Source organism: Hevea brasiliensis, chromosome 14, assembly GCF_030052815.1.
Source record: "Hevea brasiliensis isolate MT/VB/25A 57/8 chromosome 14, ASM3005281v1, whole genome shotgun sequence".
Taxonomy (NCBI): domain Eukaryota; kingdom Viridiplantae; phylum Streptophyta; class Magnoliopsida; order Malpighiales; family Euphorbiaceae; genus Hevea; species Hevea brasiliensis.
Window position 1 is genome coordinate 8197594 of NC_079506.1, and position 25729 is coordinate 8223322.

General features: G+C 28.8%; 3 protein-coding genes and 1 pseudogene across 4 annotated transcripts; all 4 read left to right on the plus strand.

Annotated features, from left to right (window-relative positions):
* Positions 1–11736: 11736 nt before the first annotated feature.
* LOC131172685 (LRR receptor-like serine/threonine-protein kinase EFR) lies at positions 11737–12886 on the plus strand. Its single transcript, XM_058134194.1, has 2 exons — positions 11737–12202; positions 12324–12886. Exons 1-2 carry the CDS (start codon positions 11737–11739, stop codon positions 12884–12886), a joined length of 1029 nt encoding a protein of 342 aa, XP_057990177.1.
* A 2283-nt stretch (positions 12887–15169) lies between these two features.
* LOC110640132 (probable LRR receptor-like serine/threonine-protein kinase At3g47570) lies at positions 15170–18701 on the plus strand. 2 transcript variants are annotated; one of them, XM_021791322.2, is made up of 4 exons: positions 15170–15984; positions 16072–17952; positions 18062–18468; positions 18563–18701. In XM_021791322.2, exons 1-3 carry the CDS (start codon positions 15201–15203, stop codon positions 18445–18447), a joined length of 3051 nt encoding a protein of 1016 aa, XP_021647014.2. In that variant the 5' UTR covers positions 15170–15200; the 3' UTR covers positions 18448–18468; positions 18563–18701. The 2 variants fall into 2 exon arrangements, with proteins under 2 accessions (XP_021647014.2, XP_057991441.1); XM_058135458.1 differs by having other exon boundaries at positions 15170–17952.
* A 709-nt stretch (positions 18702–19410) lies between these two features.
* On the plus strand, positions 19411–20936 carry LOC131172686 (receptor kinase-like protein Xa21). The gene is made up of 2 exons (XM_058134195.1): positions 19411–19549; positions 20278–20936. The coding sequence occupies exons 1-2, from the start codon at positions 19411–19413 to the stop codon at positions 20934–20936; spliced, it is 798 nt and encodes a 265-aa protein (XP_057990178.1).
* Positions 20890–22208, plus strand: LOC110641751 (putative receptor-like protein kinase At3g47110; annotated as a pseudogene).
* The last annotated feature ends 3521 nt before the right edge of the window (positions 22209–25729 follow it).

Consider the following 25729-nt stretch of genomic DNA (forward strand, 5'->3'; position numbering starts at 1 on the left):
GAATCAAGAAGAAGCAAACAAACTCGCTAAAAGCCAAACTGGCGTGTTGATCATCAAGATAGAGGAAGGACTAATCATGCCCCAACCTCATAACGACTTTCTGGACAAAATGGTGTATAACATCGATGCAGCATCAGCTGATGTTGATGTCCAAAAGGGTGGTGTTTTCAAGACATTAACATCATCTAAATTGCCCTTTCTTGAGCAAACAGGAATAAGTATTAGTCATGTGGAATTGGATGCGAATGCCATGTACTCGCCAACATACACTGTCAATGGTGCTGATCGACTTGTTTATGTTGTTAAAGGGAGGGGAAATGTACAAATTGTGGGTATCAGTGGTAAGCGAGTCCTGGACACCAACATAAAAGCTGGCCAAATGTTTCTGGTGCCAAAATTCTTCACTGTTGCTGAAATTGCTGGCAGTGAAGGGATGGAGTTTGTCTCCATCATAACTTCTACATGGTAATTACAATTTTTTAGTTTCTTTCGAATCTACATGACTACTAATTATAATTTATGGTAAAATCTTTGATTATATTTCTTGCAGGCCTTTTGTTGAGGAGCTTGCTACTAAGAAGTCAGTGTGGAATGCCCTTTCTCCTATAGTTTCACGAGTTTCTCTTAATGTGACATCTGAGTTTGAAGAACTCTTCATGTCCAATGTTACGAAGAACTCCATTATTATTCCTTCAACAAATTAGATTGGAATAGCTTGAAACACATGTATTGCTATTTCTACTATGCATACTTATTTTGTTCTTCTTTATTTTTGACATTTAGAATTTTATTAATTTAAGAGGTTTGGATTATCGATCCGAATTTGAATTTTTGACCTTTTATATTATGAAATATATATATATAATAGAAAATATTTTCAAAAGTTTGACATATGATATTCTCTTTTATAGCAATTATTAAATAACCATATGTATTAACATGGGCAATTCTCTAATTAGATCATAAAGAGTAAAAAGTCTATGTATGCCAGTAAATAAGTGCTTTTTCTTATGCACATTTATGTATTCAAATAAAATTATATTGTAAAAATATTTCACTTATTTATGCCAGGTCGTTCAACTATGGAAGCGATCTTTCTTATTATAAGCTTGATGAAGAAACATAAAGACGTGAAAAAAAATCAACACATGATTTTTATCAATTTGGAAAAAACTTATGATAGTGTTCCAAGATATGTCTTATGGAGAGTACTAAAACAAAAAAGGGTGTCTATTAGGTACATACAAGTGTTGAAAGATATATATGAATGAACAACTACTATTGTGGGCACAGTGGGAGGGGACACAAGGGATTTTCCTATCTCAGTTGGATTACACCAAGGTTCAGCTATAAGCCCAAGGTTCAGCTGTAAGCCTTTATCTTTTTACATTAGTTTTAGATGAATTGACGAAACATATACAAGAGAGTATCCCTTGGTGTATGATATTTGCGGATGATATAGTTCTGATAGATGAGACGCAAGAAGGAGTTAATAGAAAGCTGGAGCTTTGGAGAAGTAATCTAGAGTCAAAGGGATTTAAGTTAAGTAGAACGAAGACAGAATACATGTATTGCAAGTTTAGTGAAGGCCGAACTGGTGATAGAAAAGGAGTTAGTTTAGATGGAGTGGTACTTTCCCAAAGTAATCACTTTAAATATCTCGGCTCAATCCTTCAAGTAGATGAGGGATGTGAGGAGGATGTTAGTTATAGGATTAAAGCCGAATGGTTAAAGTAGAAACGTGCCACAGGAGTTTTATGTGATCACAAGATTCCCAATAAGTTGAAAGAAAAATTTTACTGTACAATCATATGACCAGCCATGTTATATGGTAGTGAGTGTTAAGCACTGAAGGAGTCGTATGTGTCTAAAATAAGAGTTGTGGAGATGAGAATGTTAAGGTGGATGAGTGTCCATACTATACTAGATAAAGTCCGTAATGAGAGTATTAGAGAAAAGGTAGGAGTGATGCCAATTGAAGATAAATTGAGTATAGTGTGTGTGCATATATATATATATATATATATATATATATATATATATATATATATATATATATATATATATATATATAACACCTTATAACCATTATTAACAAAAAAAAATACACTAATTAAATTTAAATTAATAATTTCATAATTAAATATTAATCTCCCACTATAAATAGCGGTGAGCAGAATAACTTGATTAAAATAAAAAAAATAATTGAATCCATTTAATTTTGAAATTTGACTTTATTTTTTTTACTAAATCAGTTAGGTTCAATTTTTTATTTTAAAAAATTTAACTTATTTAATTTTATTCAATTTTCTGAAGAAAAAATAAATTGAAAAAAAATAGATAGAATTGAACTGAATTATTCCTTTTTTTTATTAATTGTTATTATATCTTAAATTGAAATTAAAAATAATAAATATAACTAAACTTATATTTGAAATGTGTTCAAAATAGATAAAAGAAAATGCAAAATGAAACCCGAACCGACAAATTATTGAACTGAATCTAATTAATTAAATCAATTTTATTTTATTTAATTTCTCTTTAATTTGATTGAATTCAATTTAATATATTGTAAATTGTAATTTTCAATGTTTTAGTTTATTTTTAAGCCAAATTAAAACCAACCGACCAATTCTTACCCCAACTATAAAATGAGAAGTTTAAACCTATACTATTGCAACCCTCTTGGACTATTCCATCCAATTATTTTGAATTTGGTGAAAAAGGTTCCTATTTTGTTAAGGCAATGTTACATATGGTTATTTTTAATTAAAAAAAAAAAGTAATTTAAGAGGTGTGTTTTTAGATAGCACAATGAATAAAGCTAGATGAGGATCAATCATTAATTCCCTTTCAACACCTTACTTTATTGCATACAAATTAAAAGAAGCTATTAATATACACAAAAATAAAAGCTATTAATAATAGTCATTATTAAGGAAAAAAAAATATGATAACCACTTAGGTTATATAATGTAATTCAATTATATAATCCAATTAGAATTGCAAAGTAATATATTTAGTTGCAAAATAAAAATAAAAATAATATAATATAATAATTTTTATTTTAATATTTAAATTTATTTATAATATTAATAATAAATGATAATAGTTGCAGTGATTGGTGATTGAGTGAAAGTGGCTGTTAAGTGGTGGTGGTGTTTAAGGGTAAATATAGGTAAATGAGTTATAACATTAACTTCACTAGTCATTTTGATGTGTAAAGTAACTCAATCATTTATATAAGCACAGATTAAAAGTGAACTAATATATAATTTACTTAACACCCTCTCTGAATTTAATATAGTATGACAGCATCGTTTGGATTATAAGTTTCAGCTACTCATAAGGCTATATAATTAAATACTAATTTGGTTAAATATTAACTAATTGTCAAGTAATAATCATGTGGTTGTACTTAATGGGGGAATATTGAAATTACATATCCCACATAGGGAAAATAAAAAAATTAGGGTTTGTTTATTTATGAAAAATAATTTTCTATTTTTCATTTTTTAAGAAAATTATAGCCTTCATTTTCTACATAAAGCAAAGATAATCATGGAAAACATGTTCACTTATAAATAATAAAAAATAATTTTTTAATTTAAAAATAAAAAAATTATTCATATTTTCCCAATTGAAAAAATAAATTATTGTAAAATATAATTAAAATTTTATTTTAATTTTAAAATCCATTTATTTTATACTAATATAATTAATTTTTCTATCATTGTAAATAAATATTTTTTAAATAATTATTTAATTTTATTTATTAAAAAATCATTATTTTTTTTATTAGAAAACAAAAATTTTTATTATAAAAAAATAGTGGAAAACAACTTAAAAGTATTTTTCAAATCTTAGTTAAATTTTAGAAAATTAATTTTTCAGTTCTCTATTTAAAAAATTAACACGTGTAAACATTAAATTTTATTTCTCAGTTTTCTTAAAAAATCTTTTCTGAAAATTACCCTAATTTCTCACAAATAAATAGAGTCTTAAAGGGTGAATATTGATAAATAAATTATAATATTAACTTGATTAATTATTTTAATATATAAAGTAACTCAATTATCTATATAAATCTAGATTAATATATATATATATATATATATATATATATATATATATATATATATATATATATCCAACCCCTCTAAATTTAATAAAGTATGCGTAAAAATATATAGAAAATTCACAGGATGTACAAATTGAATTGAAAGGGTAATTTCTTAGACTTTAAAAAAATGTCAGGCACCTCAGCCAGGTGCGCGCGATATGTGGAGCTGAATTTGTTTTCTGAAATTACGAAAAATAAAATAGATCATGGAATTAATTCTATTAATTAAAAAAAAAACGAATTTTACTATTTTTCTTATTTTATTTATCTTTATCTCTTCACTTGTCTTGACTTCTGAGTACCTGAAACTTAAAAACCCATCAATAAAATTAGACTATATAAAAAAAGTTTAATATAATTAAATATTTTATAAAATTTAGTAAAATATTTAATTATATTATATTTCATTAGGCCTTAATAAGCGTAGCTTATCTCATATAATAATCTTTCAATCAATTACACAATATTGATCCATCTATCCATTTTAGAAGGTTCAAATACTTATTAGAAAAAAATAAAAATTTAATTAAAAATACTATCTCATATTGAAAGTGGCACGAGAATTTTTAGTCTAATTTATAAAAATTAATTTATAAATACTAATAATTTAATTTTAGTTTATAATTAATTATATATTTAATTAAAGTGATTATAAATGATCGATAAGCAATTGATATATTTAATAAAAAATAGTTTATAAGTATATTTATTATTAAAATGATTAAAAAAATACGAAATTATTGTTTTGAATAATAAATTATATTAACTCAATATTTTAGTATAATATTATTATATTTTAATTATATTACAATATAATTTAATTTTAAATTAAATAAACAAATATTTTATGGATAATTTATAAAAAAATAATTTTAAATTATTAAATTTAATGTAAATAATTTATTTAAATTATTTTAAGAAAATAATTTTATAACATGAATATGAATATGAAAATATATACAATAAGGATATATAATGTAATTATAAAATTAAATGAGAGTGTAGTAAAATATTTGATCAAAGCTCCTCTCTTCTAATTTATCTTTTTGGGCTTATAAATATAGCTTATAAGTTTTAAAAATCTTAAATAAAGAGATGAACTAAAAATTATGGTTTATAAATATTTTTAGCTATAAAATTTATTTCCTTATTTGAAATTTAAAATTTTTTAAAAATTTAATTTAATTAATTTTTTTATTAATTTTCATATTTAAAATAAAAGAATTTAATTTTTTTAACTTAAAAATTCATTTTCAAAGATATAGAATTCAACATGATTGTGGCAAACTTCATTGCCTATTTCAAAGAGTTAGAACATAAAATTACTTAGTGATTCCATCACATAATTGTACCAATAATTAAAAACAGAAAAAAAAAAATCTGAAGAAGATTATAATGAGAATCTCATGATGGTGCAGTTGTTGGTGGAATTTGCTTCATCAAACCGATTTTGATTTGGAATCAACTCGAAATTTTTGTTTTCAATTTATTAAGGGTATAAATTGGAATTCACCCATAAAATTTCTTAGGATTTCAATTTTAGTTTAAGTTTTGCTTTTAATTTTACTTCAATTTGACTCGATTTAATTTTTGATAAATTCAATGATCTAATTTTTTATTTTTTAAATAAAAAATTTGATTTTAATATGAAATTAAATTAGTCTGTTTCGATTCAATTAGTTATGATTTAAATTGGGTTTGATTGATTTCAATTTTAATCTAGCTATTACCAGGTCTCCCTTAATTTACTATTACGTTATACAACTCAACTCAACTAAACTTTTATTCCAAGAATTTATGATCGGCTATATGGATTATCTTTCTCCATTCTAAATGATTTTGGGTTAAATTCTCGGAAATATGTAATGCTTTTAAGTCATATTATACTAGTTTTCTCCAAATCAGTTTAAGTCTATTCCTTTTTTTCTTTCTATCCTCTAACCTAGTGTGCTCTATTTGGAGAAGATTAAATTGACATAGAAAGATTAATTAATTAATTGTTTATTAAATTTTTAATCACAGAAAGGCAATTTGGCATGGAAAGATTGAGTTCTTTTCTTAATCGTGTTTGACATTTTGTTTAATTAATTTAAATTGAATTTTTCGTTTTTTTGTTTTCTTTCTTTTTTTTTTTTTTAAAGAAAGCAAAAGCTAAAAGCAAAACGTACTACATATATGAATGTAATCTTTGTTATATGTTTATTATTTTTTCAGTAAACATATATTTGTAAATTATTCTAATTGCTTGAGACTTCATCAAAACGCAATGCGCCAATGAGTTATAGAAGAAGTGGTAGTTAATGGGTCCGACCACTTATTGAGCTCAGGTCATTTGAATTGCCGGTTTTTTTTTTTTTTTTTTTTTGAGAATTTTAAATTAAATTATTTAAAATTTTAAATTAATCTTTAATTTTTAAATTATTTGAATCATTATCATTTTTAAGTTGAATGATTTTGATCAGAAGCCTCTCTCTCTCTCTCTCTCTTTCTCTCTCTCTCTCTCTCTATATATATATATATATATATATATATATATATATATATATATATATATATATATATATATATATTACTTATTATCATGTCAAAAGTTTATTAGCAGAGATGTAATTTTAAACCCTTATCACTGTAAACAAATGAAATCTAAGTAAAATGCTGACTTACTAAGTTATTTCCACCTAGTAAAATGCTGACTTACTAAGTTATCTCCACCTAGTGCCAATATATATATATATATATATATATGGAATTGGGTGAGTTTATTGTGAAATATATATTTTGATTTTCATAAATTGAATAATTATCTTAATTAAGTATAATTTTATTTTAAATAAATAATTTTAATTATTTATTATCTTAAATTATAAATGATTTTTTTTTTATCTATTGTTTCAGCACTAAATGAGTACTTAATCTTATTATTTGATTTTATATTGCTAGTTCAAAGGAATATTTTCATCTATAAACAGCCATAAGCCATTTACAGAAGAAATTCTCTCTAAAACATAGAATTATTAATAACAATAGCATCTCTAATCATGTAATTTATTTAATAACACTGAATCATTACATAGTAGTGCGGAGGCTATAAAAAATTAAAAAAAAAAAGGAGGGAATTTGAATTCGGGTTGTTAATTTGTGTAGGGAATTATTTAGGTTTTATTTTTTAGTGGATTTAAGTTGGATGATTTTAAATTGTGTTGATTTGAATTATTCATTGAATTATTATAACAAAAAGAATTTTAATTTAAATTTAAATTACTTTATAAATTGAGTTATTTTAAATTAAAATATTAATTTTTATCAGAAAATTTAATTGCATTGATCGATTGTTCATTTGAATAATTATTTTTATATTTTATTAATAATATTAATAATTATAATAAATTTTATAATGATAATATAATAAAAAATAAAATACATTTTAAAAATTATTTTATTTTTTAATTTTATAAATAATTTTCTTTCAACAATAATTTAATCATAAAATTTCATTATACAAGTCACTATTATTTTAAATTATAAAAAAAATTAAAATATATGCAAATCAAATTTTTATTTTAAAAAAAAATAGCAGAGTTGAGCTAACTTGCATGTATTATTAATTTATTTTAATTTTTAAATATATTCTTTCATTTATATTTTTAAAATTTATCATTATATTTTTTATATTACTTTTAAATTAACAATTAAGTTAATATTAATATATTAATAATATAACATATAACTTTTATAAAAATATGATTCAATAAAAAATAATAATTATTAAATTATAAATATTATATATATATAATTAATAAAATGAATTTAAAATTAATATTTTAATTTAAATAATTAAATATAATATGATAATATTACATTATATAAAAAAATTATATAAAAAAAATTATGACTCTATATAGATAATATAATAAGGTGTAATACATATTAAAAAAAATTAATTTTAATAAATAACATGGTTTTAAAATTTTTTAATTCTTTATTTTAAAAAACATAAAAAATAGCATATAATTCCATCCCAGATTTCACGGTAAAAATACTCTGCTTTCCTTTTTAAAAGTATTAATTTTTAACCGAGTGAAAAGCATAACAAGGGACCCACAATGCCTTCATTCCAATTTTCTTCAATTTAATTTATGGAAAAAAGTAAGCAGGTAAAATTAGTTTTATAGAAAATGTTTGACAATAACTCCTTTTATCTCATTTTAAATGATATTTAAAAAAAAAATTCACTTTATTTATCATATTAGAAAATTAAAAAAAATAATAATTATTTATTTCTAATTTTATCCTTATTTATTATTGTAACATCCCTAATTTTTAAATTTATTATTTTATGGGTAAATATTAATATATTATTTTATTTAAATTTTAAGAAAATTATTTAAAATTTTTCAGATTTTAGAAATCGGGTTCTATTTTCTGAAAATATAAAACTTTGATGATTTTTAAAAATTAATTTAAAGACCACGTAATAGAACTAAAAACATATTTGGACTCTACGAATTTTTTTGAGTTTTCTAGAATTTTTTTGGAATTTTTGGGCCTCGTTTTCGGTTCCAATACAGAGTAAAAATTTAAAATTTTGTATCCTGAATCGGACTGATCGAATCGAATCGAACCGGATCGGATCGATCGAATCGGACCGGCATTTTCTTTTTCTTCTTCCTCCTCTCTTGCGTGCGCCTGACGTCTCTTCTCTCTCTCCCGTCTTCTCTCTCTTCTAACCTCCCCTCGCCGCACCGCCACCACCCCAGCCTTCCCCACTCGCCAACGCGCAACCCCAGCCCTTCCCTGCCGCCGGTCGACGCTACAGGCAGCCGAAAAAAGCTAGCGAAGTCCTCCCCTTTGCGCACATGACACTTCACCTTCCCAGCCAAAATCTGGCCGATCCGGTTATCGATTGGATCGGGTCTTATGTCAAAACTCTTCTACACCTCGAGAGCTTTCCATAGATACCAAGAACACCAAAATCCATCAAGCGGTTTGCCCAATTTTTATCTGGGAAGTTTTAGCCCATTTTAATTTTTGGGCTAGATTTATCGCAAACCGTGAACCCCACGAGAAAACCGAGAGTACCGAAACACTCCATTCGTCGAGAGCTTCGCAGCAATATAAATTTCAAAATTTTCCGATACCATTTTTCGTCAGGTCCCACGAAACTTCATAGTATTTTTCTGAGTACTAAATGAGCTTAGAAAATTTCGTAAAAATTATATACTAACCCCCGTGTTGTGGGCTCCGCGTAGGTACCTTCAATTTGAGAAAATTTTACAGTTGCTCGGATCTGCAATTTCAGGGCCAGGCAGACAGGCTACAGAAAAAGCCTTGGAATTGGATCGAGATTTTGACTACCCCACAGTTGTCAAATGTCCCGAGCGCGTTCCCTGGGTCGGAATCGGCATAGGTAAACCCAAACCTTACTTTTTCTTAATTATCTAGTGCTTGAATGGGATTAAAAATCCATAAAATATTCGTGGTAGCTCAGAAAATTATAATTTCTTTTGCATTAGCTTAGTAATAATGCTAAGGACTGCGGGGCAAAGTTTTAGAATTTTTAGAACTCATTTGGGTAGTTTTTTCCAAAGGGTTAATTATAAGGACTAAACTGTAATTTTACATATTGTGATTGATGACTGTTTGGATGGGCCCAGGAAGGGCTGTGTGATGTGATTGAGTTGTGGGTGTATGATTTGTGGATATAGAAGTACGTTTTAAGCCCTTTTACAGGTTGGGTAGGTTCTAGGTATATGAGAGACTCTGCTGGATTTTCAGCATGATTTAGGACATCTTTAGTCTTTTTCTTAGTTTGTATTGAGTCAAATGTATTAAATAATTGTAATAAAATTGTCAGGTAAGCTGGGACAGCCTTTCTCCTCCGCCCAGCCGCTATAGTGACTGTGGTTAAGTCTGTGAGTAAAATATTAATTTTAATTATAATTTTAATATTATTATATGTTAAGGCATGCTCATGCATCACTTATATGTATATATCTATGTAGTTAAACATTAGGCACATTTTATATTACATTCTTAATTGATGAATTGCCATGAGTATTATTTGTGGTAATTTGGAGCAGTGTGCGTGCGTGTGATATGGTACTGGATATGGACAGGACGGGTAGACACGGCTTGAGGGATACTCGCTGAGACCTAGTTCTTCAGGGTAGACACGGCTTGAGATCTTCGCTGGGACCCCAAATTTGGTTTATTAAGCGAAAGTCTTGCTGAGATCTTCGCTGGCAGAGGTTGGATTAAGAGGGCTGTATAGGGGATCAGCTTCCATATATGTATTGTTTGACGTTATCGGGTGTGTGAGTGCTCCAAATTGCCTTTTTGATGTGATTTGAATGAAAATTATGATGATGTTGCATTTCACTTCATAGGGTACATTAGCTTTGGATAGCTATAGAGATTATGGTTAAAATTGATATTTTACTTTTTGAGTCGAATGCTCACTCCTGTTCACCTTATTTTTCCAGGATACAGGAAATTTCTTGTTGAGTTCTAACTTGCCTCTCTCCCTCCCAGGTCATCTATTAATGTCTGTAATGTTTGTATAATTCTGTTAACTCCTAGAATTTCGCATGTGTTAGAAATATTTATTTGATTTGGGTCTGTAATATAATTGCCATGTTGGACCTGTAAACTTATTAAAAGCATGTATGTTGGATTGGATGAGGGAGCCGAGCTCCCATTTATTTTCATGACATTTGATTATGAGGAGGGTGAGCGGAGCTTCCCAGATGATTATATATTGTGTTTACAGGTCGGGCGAGTCAAAAACTCCCCATTAAATGGTCCATTTTATGGCCGGACTCTGTCCGGTTGAATTCTTGAAATTGGGCCCAATAGGCCTTAGAGTTAGGTTGAGGAATAGTTAGACCTACAACGGGTCTTGGGGGCTTTAAGCTAGCTTAAGTCCTAGTGCCCTTCCGGCCCATAGGTTGGGTATGACAAATATTTTTAATCCATTCATTTTTTATTACCTTTTTATATTCCAAGAGTATTACAAATAAATTTTAGTTAATTACTATCTCCTTTAATTTTTATATATTGCATTTGAATTTTTTTTATTTAAAATTATCTATAACATTTAAAAAAATCAGTGAGTATTTTTTTTTTTTTTATCTTTTAACTTTACTAAATATAATAAATATTTATATAAAAAGTAATTAATTGAGATAAAAATATAATTTAGTCAATTATCATTACTTTTTATAAAAATAATGTTATTTAATTATTTTCTTAATTATAATGCAAAATCTAAATATCACACATAAAAATGTATAGAGTTAGTATTAATATTTTTAATAAAAATGAAGCTATTTAACTGTTTTCTTAATTTTTATGAAAAATCTTAAAATAATTGAAATGGGACGGAAGTGAAAGTGAGGAAGAAAAATGGTGGTCCCTTTATATGCTTTCCTCCAATTTAATAAGATAAAAATGGATTGAATAATGGTTACAGGAGGCAAATTACTACACCATAAATAAATATGCAACTAAATCTGTAATTACCAAACCACAAAATTAGAACCAGAAAGAAATGAGAAGCTTGAGAGTATGCTTTCTATTTTCTAAGGATTCTATTATCCTCTTACAACTTATTAATGGAGCTAAGCTTCAAAGCTCCCCCCATTGATGCTGCCACAGCCATTAGTGGGAACGAGACGGATCATCTTGCTTTGTTGAAATTCAAGGCAAAGATTGTGCATGACCCTCAAAATGCCACGAGTTCATGGAATAATTCTGCCCATTTCTGCAACTGGGAAGGAGTCATATGTGGCAGAAAACACCAAAGAGTCACCTTGTTGGAACTTAATTCCAAAGACTGGGTCGGTACTTTGTCTCCTTATATGGGAAACATGAGTTTCCTTAGGGAGATTAGCCTATACAACAACAGCTTACAAGGTGACATCCCTTCTGAACTAGGCCGTTTGTTCAGGCTGCGAGTTTTAAATCTTAAAAACAACTCTTTTGAAGGGAAAATCCCATCCAACTTACATGATTGGCCTTGGATCAGCGTACAACAAGCTGGTTGGAAATATCCCAGTGAAGCTTGCCGCTTTGTCCAAGGTCAGAGAAATTTTAATTCATGCTAATTATTTGAGCAAGGGCATACCTTCATTTTTGGGAAATTTTAGCTCACTAGAATTTTTGTCTGCCAGTGACAATTTCTTCAGTGGAAGTATTCCAGATTCCAAGGGTCAACTCAAGCACTTGTCAATTATTGCACTTGGTAGCAATAATCTCTCAGGTATAATCCCTCCAGCCATTTATAATATTTCCTCCATCACTATATTTAGTATGTATGATAATTCGCTTCATGGAAGTCTTCCATCAAACATTGGCCACCTCCTACCTTATTTGCAGAGAATGCAAATTTGGGGAAACCATTTTAGTGGATCCATTCCAGTGTCATTATCCAATGCCTTTAAACTGGAATACATTTCTCTACAACAGAATAATTTCACAGGAAATTTAGATGTTGACTTTGGAGGACTACAAAGCGTTGGTGAGCTATATTTGTTCAGTAATCATCTTGAAAGCAGCGGAGATAACTATTTGGATTTTATCATTTCTTTGCTAAATTGTAGCAATTTGAAATTTCTTGATACATCTTACAATCAGTTTAAGGGAGCGTTGCCAAAATGTGTGGCCAATAACATATCTTCACCAGTGGAATGGAGTACAATCAAATTGGTGGATGCATCCCTCCATGGTTATCAATGCTTGTTGGCTTATCGCATCTGGATATAGGATTTAACCATCTAACTAGTTCAACTTAATTGATTATCATTTTCGCCATTTTTGTGGATAAAATAAAATCTAGAAGATCTGTTGAAGGGACATGATAAATATCCTTCTTGGAAAATTGAGGTGCAGGGATTATAATGCATTGAAATTTGAAAGTAAGGAATGAGCTATCACTGTTATTAGTTAGGCAGAAATATCTCCCTTCCTTTTTCTTCTTTTTCTATTTTTTATTAAATTTTATAGTTACTTAATTTTATATAAAAAAAATTATTTTATTAAAAAAGTAATTTAATGTAAATTTATGAAATTTTTATAAAGTAAATTTTTTTTTCATAAATTAATTAATTATGAAAAGTTTCTTCATGTAAAAAATATATATAATATTTTTTTAAAAGTCTAAGAGATAAATTATATATGATAAATTTTGTTAAAAAATTATAGGAAAAGATTTAGAATTCATTAAATTTTATTTATTAGATTTGAAAGAAATATCATATATGCTTTTTTATATAAAATTATTTTCCTATTAAGTTAATAAAATTTTATAATTAATTATTTTATAAAAAAAATAAATATCATGAGATAAATTATAAATTTATGTTAAATTATTTTATTTTTTATAATAAAATAATTATACTTGTTATAAAATCAAGTAATTATAAAAGTGCCTTTTCTTTAGATTTCTTTTATGTTTTCTTGATTTTTCGTTATATTTTAATTTTTTATTTAATAATTCTCATAATTGTAACTCTTAAAATAGATTATGAATATATCATCTATGTACTCATTCTTGTTGGAAAAATTTTGAATTATCTGCTCTTTTTTTTTTCTTAATAAGGATTTTTTGTCTCTTTTTTTATGGAATTATTTCTCTTAGTTGAGAATTTGTTCTATCTCATTTTATAGAGTATTTGAATGAGCTATTTTATTATTTGAATATGAGTATAGTATGAGGTGTAAATCTTTTTTTTTAATAGAAAATTTAAATTTGAAGATTATCATATTAGACTCATTGAAAAATAATAAAATCAAATAGTGGCTTTAGATAGTCAATGAGTGGAACCTCTTTTCACAAATTAACCAAATTAAATATAGTTCTCTGTTAAAGAGATTGCACTCTTAAATTAATATAATTATTATTTTTTATAAATAATTTATATTGAATTTACTTAAAAAAATATATAATATACTTTGAATTTATATTCTATTTTTAATTAATAAAATATATTTTTAATTAGAAGTCTGAGTGGCTAAATAAAAATATAAAATTGTGCTTTGTGTTGGCAGAAAACGATCACAAAGTCTACAGATCATCAATCAAGTTTTACTGGTCTATTTAATCGAATTTAATTTTTGGTGGTCACTGTAGTTGAAATGAGGGTGGCAACATCATTCCCTTTGGATTCTCATCTGAAAATTATGTATATTCTCATCATTTTTTTTCTTTTTCCTTTTTAATGATCTTCAATCCACAAAACATCCCAGGTTCATATTTCCATTTATAATTATTATATTCTAGTATAAAATCAATCAATTATTACTTTATTTAAATGAAATTATTATAACTATCATAAAATTTAAAACTTACTTGCCTTTCATGTAGTCGTGTTTCTTATTTTTAATTGAAATTTAATTATTATTTAAAACGTATAATTGAAATTCAATGACCATATTAAAATAAAATAAATGAGAAATTTAACTGATGACTATATTATTAAAAAAAAAAAAAAGAAAGAAGCAAAGAGTAGTGCTTTTCGTCATTAACTTTGATAGAAACCTACCGACTCATCACCTAAATTTTGAGAATTGCACAAGATTTCTTGAGAAGCATTTGAAAAATATTTCAATTTTCAGGAAACTATCTCCATCATATGTTCTATCACTTTCTCACCTAATTATTTTTGTTGAAAAATCTATATATGCATGCAAGTCAACAAAACAGGTTAAAGGATGACTTTACTTTCTATCGACATTGCCGAGCTAAGTCTTTGCTCAGACTTAGCTCAGACTTTAATTACTCTCCATTAAAATTTTAATTAATGGGTTCAATTAATTATTAAAAAATTAAAACATTAGAAAAAAATATAAATTTTATAAATAAGAAGTTATTTTATCAATATTAATTTTAATATACTAATATTAAAATCATTTTTAAAATTATAAAGTTTCTAATCTTAATATAAAAAGAAAACTAAACAATTTTCTGCCTTTATGCATGTCAAGCTATCGCTTATTATACAATTGCTTATATTAACTGCACCTTCAGTTCCATCGCTTTCCATAAATTTTTTTTTCTCCATTTTTAAAGGTTCTCAGGATGTCCTGCCATGTCTATTTAATCAAAACAAATTGTGTTTGTAGAATCTTAAAGTGGGAAATGAGGGTTTTGAGACTACTCTTTGTTTTCTCTGTGAAATGCTTTTTCTCACTTGCTATGAATCATTGTCTTATAACTCTCTCCACTGCTACTACTGCTGCTGCTAGCTTCGATGGAAATAAGACGGATCATCTTGCCTTGTTAGCTTTCAGGGCAATGATTACAGATGACCCTCAAAGTGCTTTAAGATCGTGGAATGATTCCATACATTTCTGCAACTGGGAAGGTGTCACATGTGGTCTTAAGCACAGAAGAGTTACCATTCTAGACCTTCAATCCAGAGGCTTGGTAGGTTCTCTGTCTCCTTATATAGGAAACATGAGTTTCCTTAGAGAGCTCAGACTACAAAACAACTCCCTGCGAGGTGAAATCTCACCTGAAATTGGCCGATTGTTTAGGCTACAATTTTTACATCTGGGCAACAACTCCTTCGAAGGGGAAATACCATCCAATTTGTCCTACTGCTCAAACCTTGAGATCCTTCGGGTATCATACAACAAACTAGTAGGAAATATTCCAGTGGAGCTTGGCACTTTGTCCAAGCTCAGGAGATTCTCCATTCAGGATAATTGTTTGAGTGGAAGTATACCACCTTCCATGGGGAACCTTACCTCACTGGAAGCCTTATCTGCCCGTGAAAATTTCTTCAGTAGAACTATTCCAGAATCTCTAGGGCAACTCAAGTCCTTGTCAATGCTTGCAGTTGCTACGAATAAACTCTCAGGTATCATTCCTCCAGCCATTTATAATATTTCATCCATCAATGTGATCTCTGTGAATGAAAATCAATTTCATGGAACTCTTCCATCAGATATTGGCTTCCTCTTGCCTCATCTTCAACACTTTCAAATATGGGGAAACCACTTTAGTGGATCGATTCCTGCATCATTATCCAATGCCTCAGAACTTGAATACATAGACTTACAAAGAAATGATTTCACTGGAAAAGTTGCTGTTCATTTTGGAGCCTTAAGGGGACTTTTTTATTTATCTCTGTATGGAAACCGTCTTGACAGCAAGGGAGGTGATGATTTGGATTTTATCACTTCTTTGCTAAACTGCAGCAATTTGGCCATGCTTGACATATCCCAAAATCGATTTGAGGGAGTGTTGCCCAATTCTGTGGCCAATCTATCTTCATCACTGCAACGGCTATCAATTGGGAAAAATCGAATATATGGAGGCATCCCTCCATGGTTCTCAACTCTTGATAGGTTATCGGTGATGGATATAGAAGAGACTCAAATCACAGGCACTATTCCCATGGAATTTGGTAAGCTTCAAAAACTGCAACAAATTTTTCTTGGGCACAATAGACTATCCGGAAAGATTCCTTCATCCTTGGGAAACTTATCGTCATTGACCCTACTTCATTTGCAAGGTAACAAACTGCAAGGTACCATTCCTTCTAGCCTTGGAAATTGCCAAAACTTGCTGTTCATCGACCTTTCTCAAAACAATCTCAATGGCTCCATATCCAACCAACTTTTTGCCATCCCTAATATGCTAGTTTCAATAGATTTTTCTCAAAATCATTTGGTTGGATCTCTTCCTTCTCAAATTGGAAATTTACTTCATTTAAATAAATTGGTTATTTTCCAAAACAACTTGTCTGGCAGTATTCCGTATGACCTTGGAAAGTGTAATAGCCTTGAATATCTTGTCATGGATGATAACAATTTTCAAGGTACCATACCCACATCATTTGAATCCTTAAAAGGTCTTAGACGTTTAGATTTGTCTGCAAATAATTTATCTGGCAAAATTCCAGAGTACTTTGTGAACTTTAAGTTAGAATATCTGAATTTGTCTTTCAATAATTTGGAGGGTGAGGTTCCTAGCAAAGGTGTTTTTGTAAATGCAAGTGCAATATCAATTGAAGGTAACAATAGGCTTTGTGGGGATATGCCAGAACTCAAACTGCCAAGATGCATCAGTCATGTATCAAAGCGAAGCAAGTTACATCTTGTTAATATAATTGCAATAGTAATGTCATGTGTTTTGGTTGTGACCATCATTTCAGCCTTCTTGTATTACTGGCTCAGACATAAGAAAAAAGAGGAATCTCCTAGTTCCTCCCTAGAAAAGTCATTGCAGCAATTTTCATATGGAAGGATTTTCAAGGCTACTAATGGGTTCTCTTTGGACAATTTGATTGGTGTGGGAAGCTTTGGCTCTGTCTACAAAGGCACTCTTGATGAGGAAGGAGCAATTCTTGCAATAAAAGTACTCAACCTTCAACAACCAGGGGCTTCAAAGAGTTTTATGGCCGAGTGTGAAGCCTTAAAAAATGTTCGTCATCGAAATCTTTTGAAGATCATATCTTCTTGTTCAAGTATTGATTTTCAAGGAAATGAATTTAAGGCACTTATTTATGAATACATGCCAAATGGGAACCTAGAGAAGTGGTTGCATCTAACTTCAAAAATAGATGTTATGCCAATTGATGACCATTACAGTCTAAGCCTTCTCCAAAGAATAGACATTGCCATAGATGTTGCCAATGCACTAGATTATCTCCACTACCATTGCCATAAACCGATTATTCATTGTGATCTAAAGCCAAGCAATATTCTTCTTGATGAAGACATGGTTGCACATGTTGGAGATTTTGGATTAGCAAAGTTTCTCCATCAACCACTTGAGAGTAGCTCACTGGGAGTGAGAGGAACAATCGGCTATACAGCTCCAGGTTCACTTGACATATGCTAACTTTCATTTTTGTTTAATTAATTACTTTTTGAATTTAAAATTGATAGTAATTTATAATCTTTTTATATAAATAATTTTGTCAATTACAGAATATGGTCTAGGAACTGAGGTGTCAACAAGCGGAGATGTCTATAGTTATGGGATTTTATTGCTGGAAATGATGACAAGAAAGAAACCCGCCAATGATAATTTTGGGGAAGGTCATAACCTTCATAACTTTTGCAAAATGGCATTTCCTGATCAAGTGTTAGAGATTGTGGACCCAATTCTTCCACAAGACGATGAAGCTAGAGCAAAGAATAAGCAAGGTTCCACCCAATTAGCAAGATTTGATAACAGAAGTGAATGTCTAATTTCCATGATCAAGATTGGAATAGCATGCTCCATGGAAGCTCCTCAAGATAGAATGGGCATAAGTGATGCACTCAACAAGTTACATTCAATCAGAAAGAATTACATGCAAACTACTACATAACGAAGCTCTTCATGCATCGAAGTAAGTCTCTACTTTTAATTTGTCATTTATTTATCATCGACGAGATATTTTTTTATTTTACGGTTGCTAAATGATAATCAATGTGACTGCGTAGGTGCCTCAAGTTTCACAACCTTTGCAAGTGGGACGACAAAAGCTTGCTTTATGCTGTAACTCCAAAAGTATATATATATATATAACTTGTAATTATGGCTTTTGTAAATTAGAATTAAAATTGAAAAATAAACTCTTCTATGTTTCAGATAATAAAACTTTTATCATTCTAATATTTTATTTTCAAAATATAAAATTTTTCAAATAAAATATTATTAATGAACTCGAATGAAATTCTTTTATAAAATTTTCTTTTATTAAAAATAAATTTTATTGGGTAAAAGCATTACATGGCCCAAATTCTAGATACACATACAGCAAGCCTTAAAATAACACAAAAAAGGGCACAAGAGACCAAACAAAAATTAGCACCATCACAGAAGGCCCATAGGCCCAAGAAAGTCAAACTCGAGGGCTAAGAAGGCAAATAGAAAGCTCTAGGAATGCCAAACACTGGTTTTTCCAACCTCGAACAAAGAAAAAAGATACACCATCAAGCCTTACTTCCATCAAAGTCTCAAACATTGAAACCCCTCAAATCGAATGGTAACAGTAGCTCTGGAATGTAGTGCACGACAGAGCTCACGGTATTCTCACTCTCATATAGTTTTAAGGGTCGGCCTCTGCTGGTCAGACGACATGAAGGCTATAGAGATACCATGCACAAGCAGTCAGTCGCAAATCCTCCCCAAAGCCAAAAACGCAGGCCTCAAACCACACCAAGTAAACATAGCAGAGCTCACTTCTGGAGTTGAAGCATAGCAAATCTTCATTATATTTCTCACTAAGAAAGTGCAGGACCTGCAAGTAAAACCACAAAAAAATAAAATATTCTCATCCAATCTGGGAATGGGGAGGGAAGAACCCAGGCTACAGGAGAAGCCATTGCTGGCAATGGGCCGGCTAAAGCAGAATGGTCTCACTGAGTACATGAGCTTTATAAGCACGTCAATTCTAGTTAAAATGTTTCAAAGAATTGCTAGCAAAGGTAAAGGACGAAATTCAAATCCGCAAAATGCAATTTTTATTTTGGTTGATTCACCCTTGAAAATAATAATATTAAATTATATGATATAATTAAAAAACTCTAGCGGTTTTTTTCCCCAAATTCTCTTCCTTCTTTGTCTTTTTTTTCCTTATAAGCTCTTTGAAGTAGTCACTTATGAATATTTTTATCCATGGTTATTCATCTCTTTTTATTTTAGCATTTTTTTTCTCAATAATCTTAAATCTTTATCATTTTGAGATAAATTTGTGCTTGTTCTTATTCTATTTTATCAATAAATTTGAGTTTTATCTCTACCTTCGAAAGGATTTGTTATCTTCGCTATTTTTGTTTCTTTTTTTATCATAAAATTGTTAGGTATTTTGATCCGTTATTTAAATAAGAGTGCAACGATAAGAAGTATAATTTTTCTCTTTATTTTTATGAGTATATTAAAATTTAATGATTTTCAAATCGAACTCGTAAAAAAACCCCAAAGTTGAATAATGATAGATTACTATTGAGTGAAATGTGTTTCTCGCTAAACGAGTAAATCAAATAATCGGTTAAAATAATCAAGTCATTAATATCAAGACAATTACTATTATATTTTGTATAAATAATTTATCGCAAATTTTCTTGTGCAAAATTAAAGTACTATGCTATTTTATACTTCAAATTTATATTCTATTTTCATTTAATAAAATTTTTATCTTTGGAATCTTTAAGAGGTCTTAGACAATTTGATCTTTCAAAGAATAATATGTCTGGCCAAATTCCAATGTATTTAGGGAAACTTGCCCTGGAATACTTGAATTTGCCTTTCAACAATTTTGAGGGTGAGGTTCCAACGAAAGGTGTTTTTGCAAATGTGAGTTCAGTCTTTCTTGAAGCTAACAAGATGATTTGTAGGGGCATTCCAGAACTACGGCTGCCAATATGTATCACTGTCGCATCAAAGAGAAGAAAATTACGTCAGGTTAAAATAGCTGCGATCACAGTTTCCTGTATTTCTGGTGTCCTCATTTTGTCAGCCTCCTTATACCTTTGCTTCAAAAAGCATAAAAGAAAGCAATCTCCTGGTCCGTTGGAACTAAAATCATTTCGAGAACTTTCTTATCAAAGGATTCTCAAGGCAACTGATGGGTTTTCTACTGCAAATTTGCTTGGTGCGGGAAGTTTTGGATCTGTCTACAAAGGCACCCTTGAAGAGGATGGAGTAATCATTACAGTAAAAGTACTCAACCTTCAACAGAGAGGAGCTGCAAAAAGTTTTATGGCTGAATGTAAAGTCCTGCAAAACATACGTCATCGAAATCTTGTGAGGACCATAACATCTTGCCCAAGTATTGATTTCCTAGGGAATGATTCTAAGGCACTTGTTTACTAGTATATGCCGAATGGAAACCTAGACAAGTGGTTGCATCCAAGTTCAGAAGTATACGTTGAGCCAACTGATGAACAATCGAGTTTGAGCTTTCTCCAGAGAATGAACATTGCAATAGATGTAGGGAGCGAGCTGGATTATCTGCACCATGGTTGCCAAAAGCCAGTCATTCATTGTGATCTAAAGCCAAGCAACATTCTTCTTGACAACGATATGGTCGCTCACATTGGGGATTTTGGGCTAGCAAAGTTTCTCTCTTAGCTCAATAATCCAATTCAAAGCAGTTCAGTCGGAGTGAGAGGCACAATTGGCTATGCAGCACCAGGTAATTACTCTTGTTTCTCACCTTCGTTGCACTTTCTTTGTTTAGCCTCAAAATTCAATTTCTCACTGTTGTTTTCCAAATTTTGGTTTGTCAATTCTAGAATATGGGCTAGGAAGTGAGCCATCAACATGCGGAGATGTTTATAGTTATGGAATTCTGCTGTTGGAGATGGTAACAGCTAAGAAACCAACAGATGATATCTTCGTAGAAGCTCTTAACCTTCACAATTTTGCAAGGATGGCATTGCTTGATCATGTATTGGAGATTGTAGATCCTACACTCTTGCAAGAAGAAGAAGAAAGATTAAATAGGAATCAAGGTCCAATACAAACAAGAAATGACTACAAAATTGAATGCTTAATTTCGAAGGTCAAAGTTGGGGTAGCATGCTCCATGGAGTCGCCTCAAGATAGAATGGTCATAAGTGATGCAGTCCATGAGTTGCATTCAATCAGAAACAATTATATGCGAGCTAGAACAAGTCCCTCCACACAAGGGAGTAAGTAATTCATTGCTTCCAATTGCACTTGGTGCTTGCTTACAAAATTGTTCATGAAGAAACATAAAAATAATGCTCACAATATCACTGGAGAGGAGGTTTTTTTTTCTTTTTTTAATTTTAAAATCTAGTTGTTCTCCTGAAAAATAGTAGTGATATGGTTTGAGTACTAAATTAATTAATTCTGATACATGAAGAACTTGAGCTCTTAAACTTATTTGATAATGGGTTTATTCAACGTTTTCTTCTTTTATTCATCAATTAACTTGTTACAGGACCATCAAGTTGAAATTTGAAGTGCAGCAGCTAAAGAAGAAGAGTTTATATTGGTAAGTCTCTTTGGGAATGTAATTTGGTGGCTGATTCTCTTGCCAGGATGGGCTTTCAAGAAGTAACGAGTTCGTAGCTTAGTTTTAACTCTGTCTTCCGGATTTGCTCTGTTTCTGTGTTGGTCGCCTTGTTTTCTTTTTTTTATTGAACCTGGCATAGTTTGCTGAGGTTTTTATGCTGTTTTTTCTATTTAATAATAAAATATTATATTTTCTCATTTTTAAATTTTCAAATTTATTTATTATTTTTATTAAAACAGACATGTAAATTTAAAGTACATACAATCAAATAAGCACATAATATATATAATATGTAAAAGAAAAAAAAAATAATATAAAATTTATGTGATTCGACTATAAAATTTACATTCAAGAGCAAGACGATAAAAAAAGTAACTATAGTGAAAAATAACAATAAAATATAATCACTCAAAATTTTCAAACTCTAATCTAATATATCTCTTGAATATTTTATAAATTTATCGCAAAGAAAAGAAAATACAATATTTATATACTCAGGCTTTTTGCTATCATTATATATTTCACTTTTTTCAATCGAGTCGCAATATGAAACTTTTAAGTCATGACACAATTCAAATTCATGAATACATATCCAAAATTCATACTACATATAATTTATATTATTATTTCAGATCCTTGCTTTTTAAAATTTCTATATTTACCTAAATTCATATATTTTTTTTAAACATTTCAAATAAAATTTTTGATCTAAATTCAAATCCATAAATTAAATCCATGAATCCAAACAAAACTTTATATGTTTTAACAATTTTCTCTATTTTTATTTTTATATATTTTGTTGTAATAAATTTATATATTAATAAAAATAATTTTCCATCTTTTATTTATAATTTTCTTGGATTTAAATTTTGTCAAAAAATACTTATTCAAAATTCAGATCAAAACTAGAATTTACACTGAAACCAGCTTGAATAGCGTTGAATTGGGGGCCCAATCGAAATCGTAGCCATCGTAATCAAACCAAAATCAGTTCAAATCAACCAAATCCGAACCAGTTTCGATTCGACCTCCAAAGACTAAGGAGCTACCAGTTGCAGCCCGAAGCCGATCTTAGGCCAGGACTACTCATAGAAGTTAGAACTACAATAATCCTCATGGGCTGGCTAGAATGCGCATGCAATGGGCCATCTAAAACAGAATAGTCTCACTGAGTGCCTAAGCTTCAAACCACGTCAATTCTAGCTAAAAAGTTTGAAGGACTTGCTTGTAAAAAGCAAAGCACGAAATTCAATTCTGCATAATGCAGTCCTTATTTTTATTAATTTAATCTTTTTTTTTTTTAAATTAAGACATCTTGTTGTCCTGTATCAATATGCTTTCATATTGGACTTAGCAAATCCTTCTTTATAAGGTGATTTTTAAGGTGAAATTAGACTCAATTTATTTTATTAATATAGTATTAGAGTCAAATTTTGTTTTGATATTGAGCCAACTATAAATATTCATTTCTGTAAACTTTATATTGTAGATGTTTAATATGACTTAAGCAATCCTCTCCTAGCAAAATGCTTTTTAAAATAAAATTAAATTCAGTACATTTTATTAACGCATGTTAAAATTACTCATAACTATTTCTTTAATTTATATTTTCCTTATTAATCATGATAAAATACATTAATCGCTTTGTTAATTATTTCAGCACTATCCATTACCATCTTATCATATCAGTGGGAATGAATTAAGCAAATAAATAAATGGGAGACTAGGCCCAAGCACTCACTACTAGGTTCAATTTTATTGGAGCACATTTTATGATTATTTATTTGAATGTATAAGTCAATATAAGAAAATAAATTCTTAAGATTGTTTAAGAAGGTGATTCAACTTCAATGAACATAACTCATTGAAAAATTAGTTTAAGAGAGAGAATTAATCAAGTCTTTATATTTATCACTCGTGAAATTTATATACTAAACATCAAGATGAGAGTTGACTTTTAATAGTATGCAGAAAAAATATAATGGCCTTAACTTAATCTCAAAAGCTAATACAAGAAAGAGATTGTCCAAATCTTTGTATTTAATACTCTTATCTTATGCATATTGATGTGGGACGATATTTTCTTATATATATTTCATATATTTCAATGTTTGTAAGTGGGATTAACTATTATCTCATGGTTGATAAACAGTTCATCTTGAATATCATTTTCACCTTTTTTGTGGGTAATGTCCTTCTTGGAAAATTGAGGTGCAGGTGCATTGAATTTAAAATTAAGGAATAATAAGATAGCACTATCATTAGTTGGGTGTATCTGACATCCATTTCTTCATTGACGAACAAATTTGTTCTCCCAGTCAATCAGCCTTTTGAATTCTGCAATCAAAGTATAAAGTGATTTTCTTTTATTGTATAAATTCCCTAATCTCAATATGAATAATTTAAAAAAAAATTATGAAAATATATATATATATATATATATATATATATATATATATATATATATATATATATATATATAATAACCTAATTAATACGAACAAAATGCTACGATAATAGAACTTTTTTGTAAAGGGAGAATTAATCTATACTCAAATTAATCTATTCTATTTATATTTCATATAATGAAATCTTATAGGCTTAACCACCAAAAATTGTAAATATTTTTCAATTAAAATAGTAATTTTTTATAAAAAAAAATTTAACTTCCAAGTTGAAATTCATATCGATCGATTCAATTTAAATAAATCATTTGAGTTGTCGAATTAAGTCTTAATTGAACCTTTAAATTTTTAAATTATTTAAATCATTTTATATTGAATAATTTCATATAATCAAATTGATAAATTAAGTTAAAATTTATCGCCTATAACTATATTCTAGTTTGCTGTTTCACATAGAGCACTTGCACGTCATTTAGTCTAATTAATTACTGTTCTTAGTCTAATTATTTGTTACAAGCTCTAAATCAAGCTGTAAGTATTAATTAGAATTTTTATATTAAAATTTTATATTATTAAATTATATATAGTTAAAAAATAAAATTACATAATAAATGATGTGTTTTTAAAATAAAATAATATTTTTTATATTTATAATTATTTTCATATTAAAATAAAATCAACAGGGAGATCGGGCTATTATTATTGGTGGGGTGGAGATAGACCGGCTACAAGCTGATTCGTCTAGACCGGCTACAAGCCGATTCGTCAAGTAAATCAACTCAGATTAGACAGAATTGGGACAACGGTTTGGTATCTTAAATTAGTCAAGAATCAAAGTTTAGGAGGTCGATTATGGGCTTTTCCTTTGAATCAAGATTGGAATTGGCCCAATTAAAAACATTTTTTTTTCAAATTTTTATTTAATTTATATTGAAGTCTTTTTTTTTTTTACGTTAAAAACTAAATAATAAATTATGTAGGAGAATTTATTATTGTTTAATAATACCAAGAGTCTAATCAAAACTATCTCCATTTCCATTTGACAATCCTGAATCGAGTTTAGGTAGAGAGTTTTCGAGGATAAGATGAATTAAATTTTACTATTTTGAGAGAAGTAAGATTTTAAATTTAAATTTCAATTAAAATTAATAAGTATAAAATATTTTCTTTAAGTTGTTCAAATTATAAAAAATATATATATGACTTATTTAAAAAAA

What these genes read in the sequence shown, in the direction of transcription:
- LOC131172685 (XM_058134194.1), top strand. Translation starts at nt 11,737, where the DNA reads ATGGAGCTAAGCTTCAAAGCTCCCCCCATTGATGCTGCCACAGCCATT. An exon ending in AGCTTGCCGCTTTGTCCAAG is followed by an intron (nt 12,203 to 12,323) that starts GTCAGAGAAATT and finishes GAAGTATTCCAG; the next exon opens with ATTCCAAGGGTCAACTCAAG.
- LOC110640132 (XM_058135458.1), top strand. Translation starts at nt 15,201, where the DNA reads ATGTCCTGCCATGTCTATTTAATCAAAACAAATTGTGTTTGTAGAATC. An exon ending in AATCGGCTATACAGCTCCAG is followed by an intron (nt 17,953 to 18,061) that starts GTTCACTTGACA and finishes TGTCAATTACAG; the next exon opens with AATATGGTCTAGGAACTGAG.
- LOC131172686 (XM_058134195.1), top strand. Translation starts at nt 19,411, where the DNA reads ATGGGGAGGGAAGAACCCAGGCTACAGGAGAAGCCATTGCTGGCAATG. An exon ending in TCAAAGAATTGCTAGCAAAG is followed by an intron (nt 19,550 to 20,277) that starts GTAAAGGACGAA and finishes AATCTTTAAGAG; the next exon opens with GTCTTAGACAATTTGATCTT.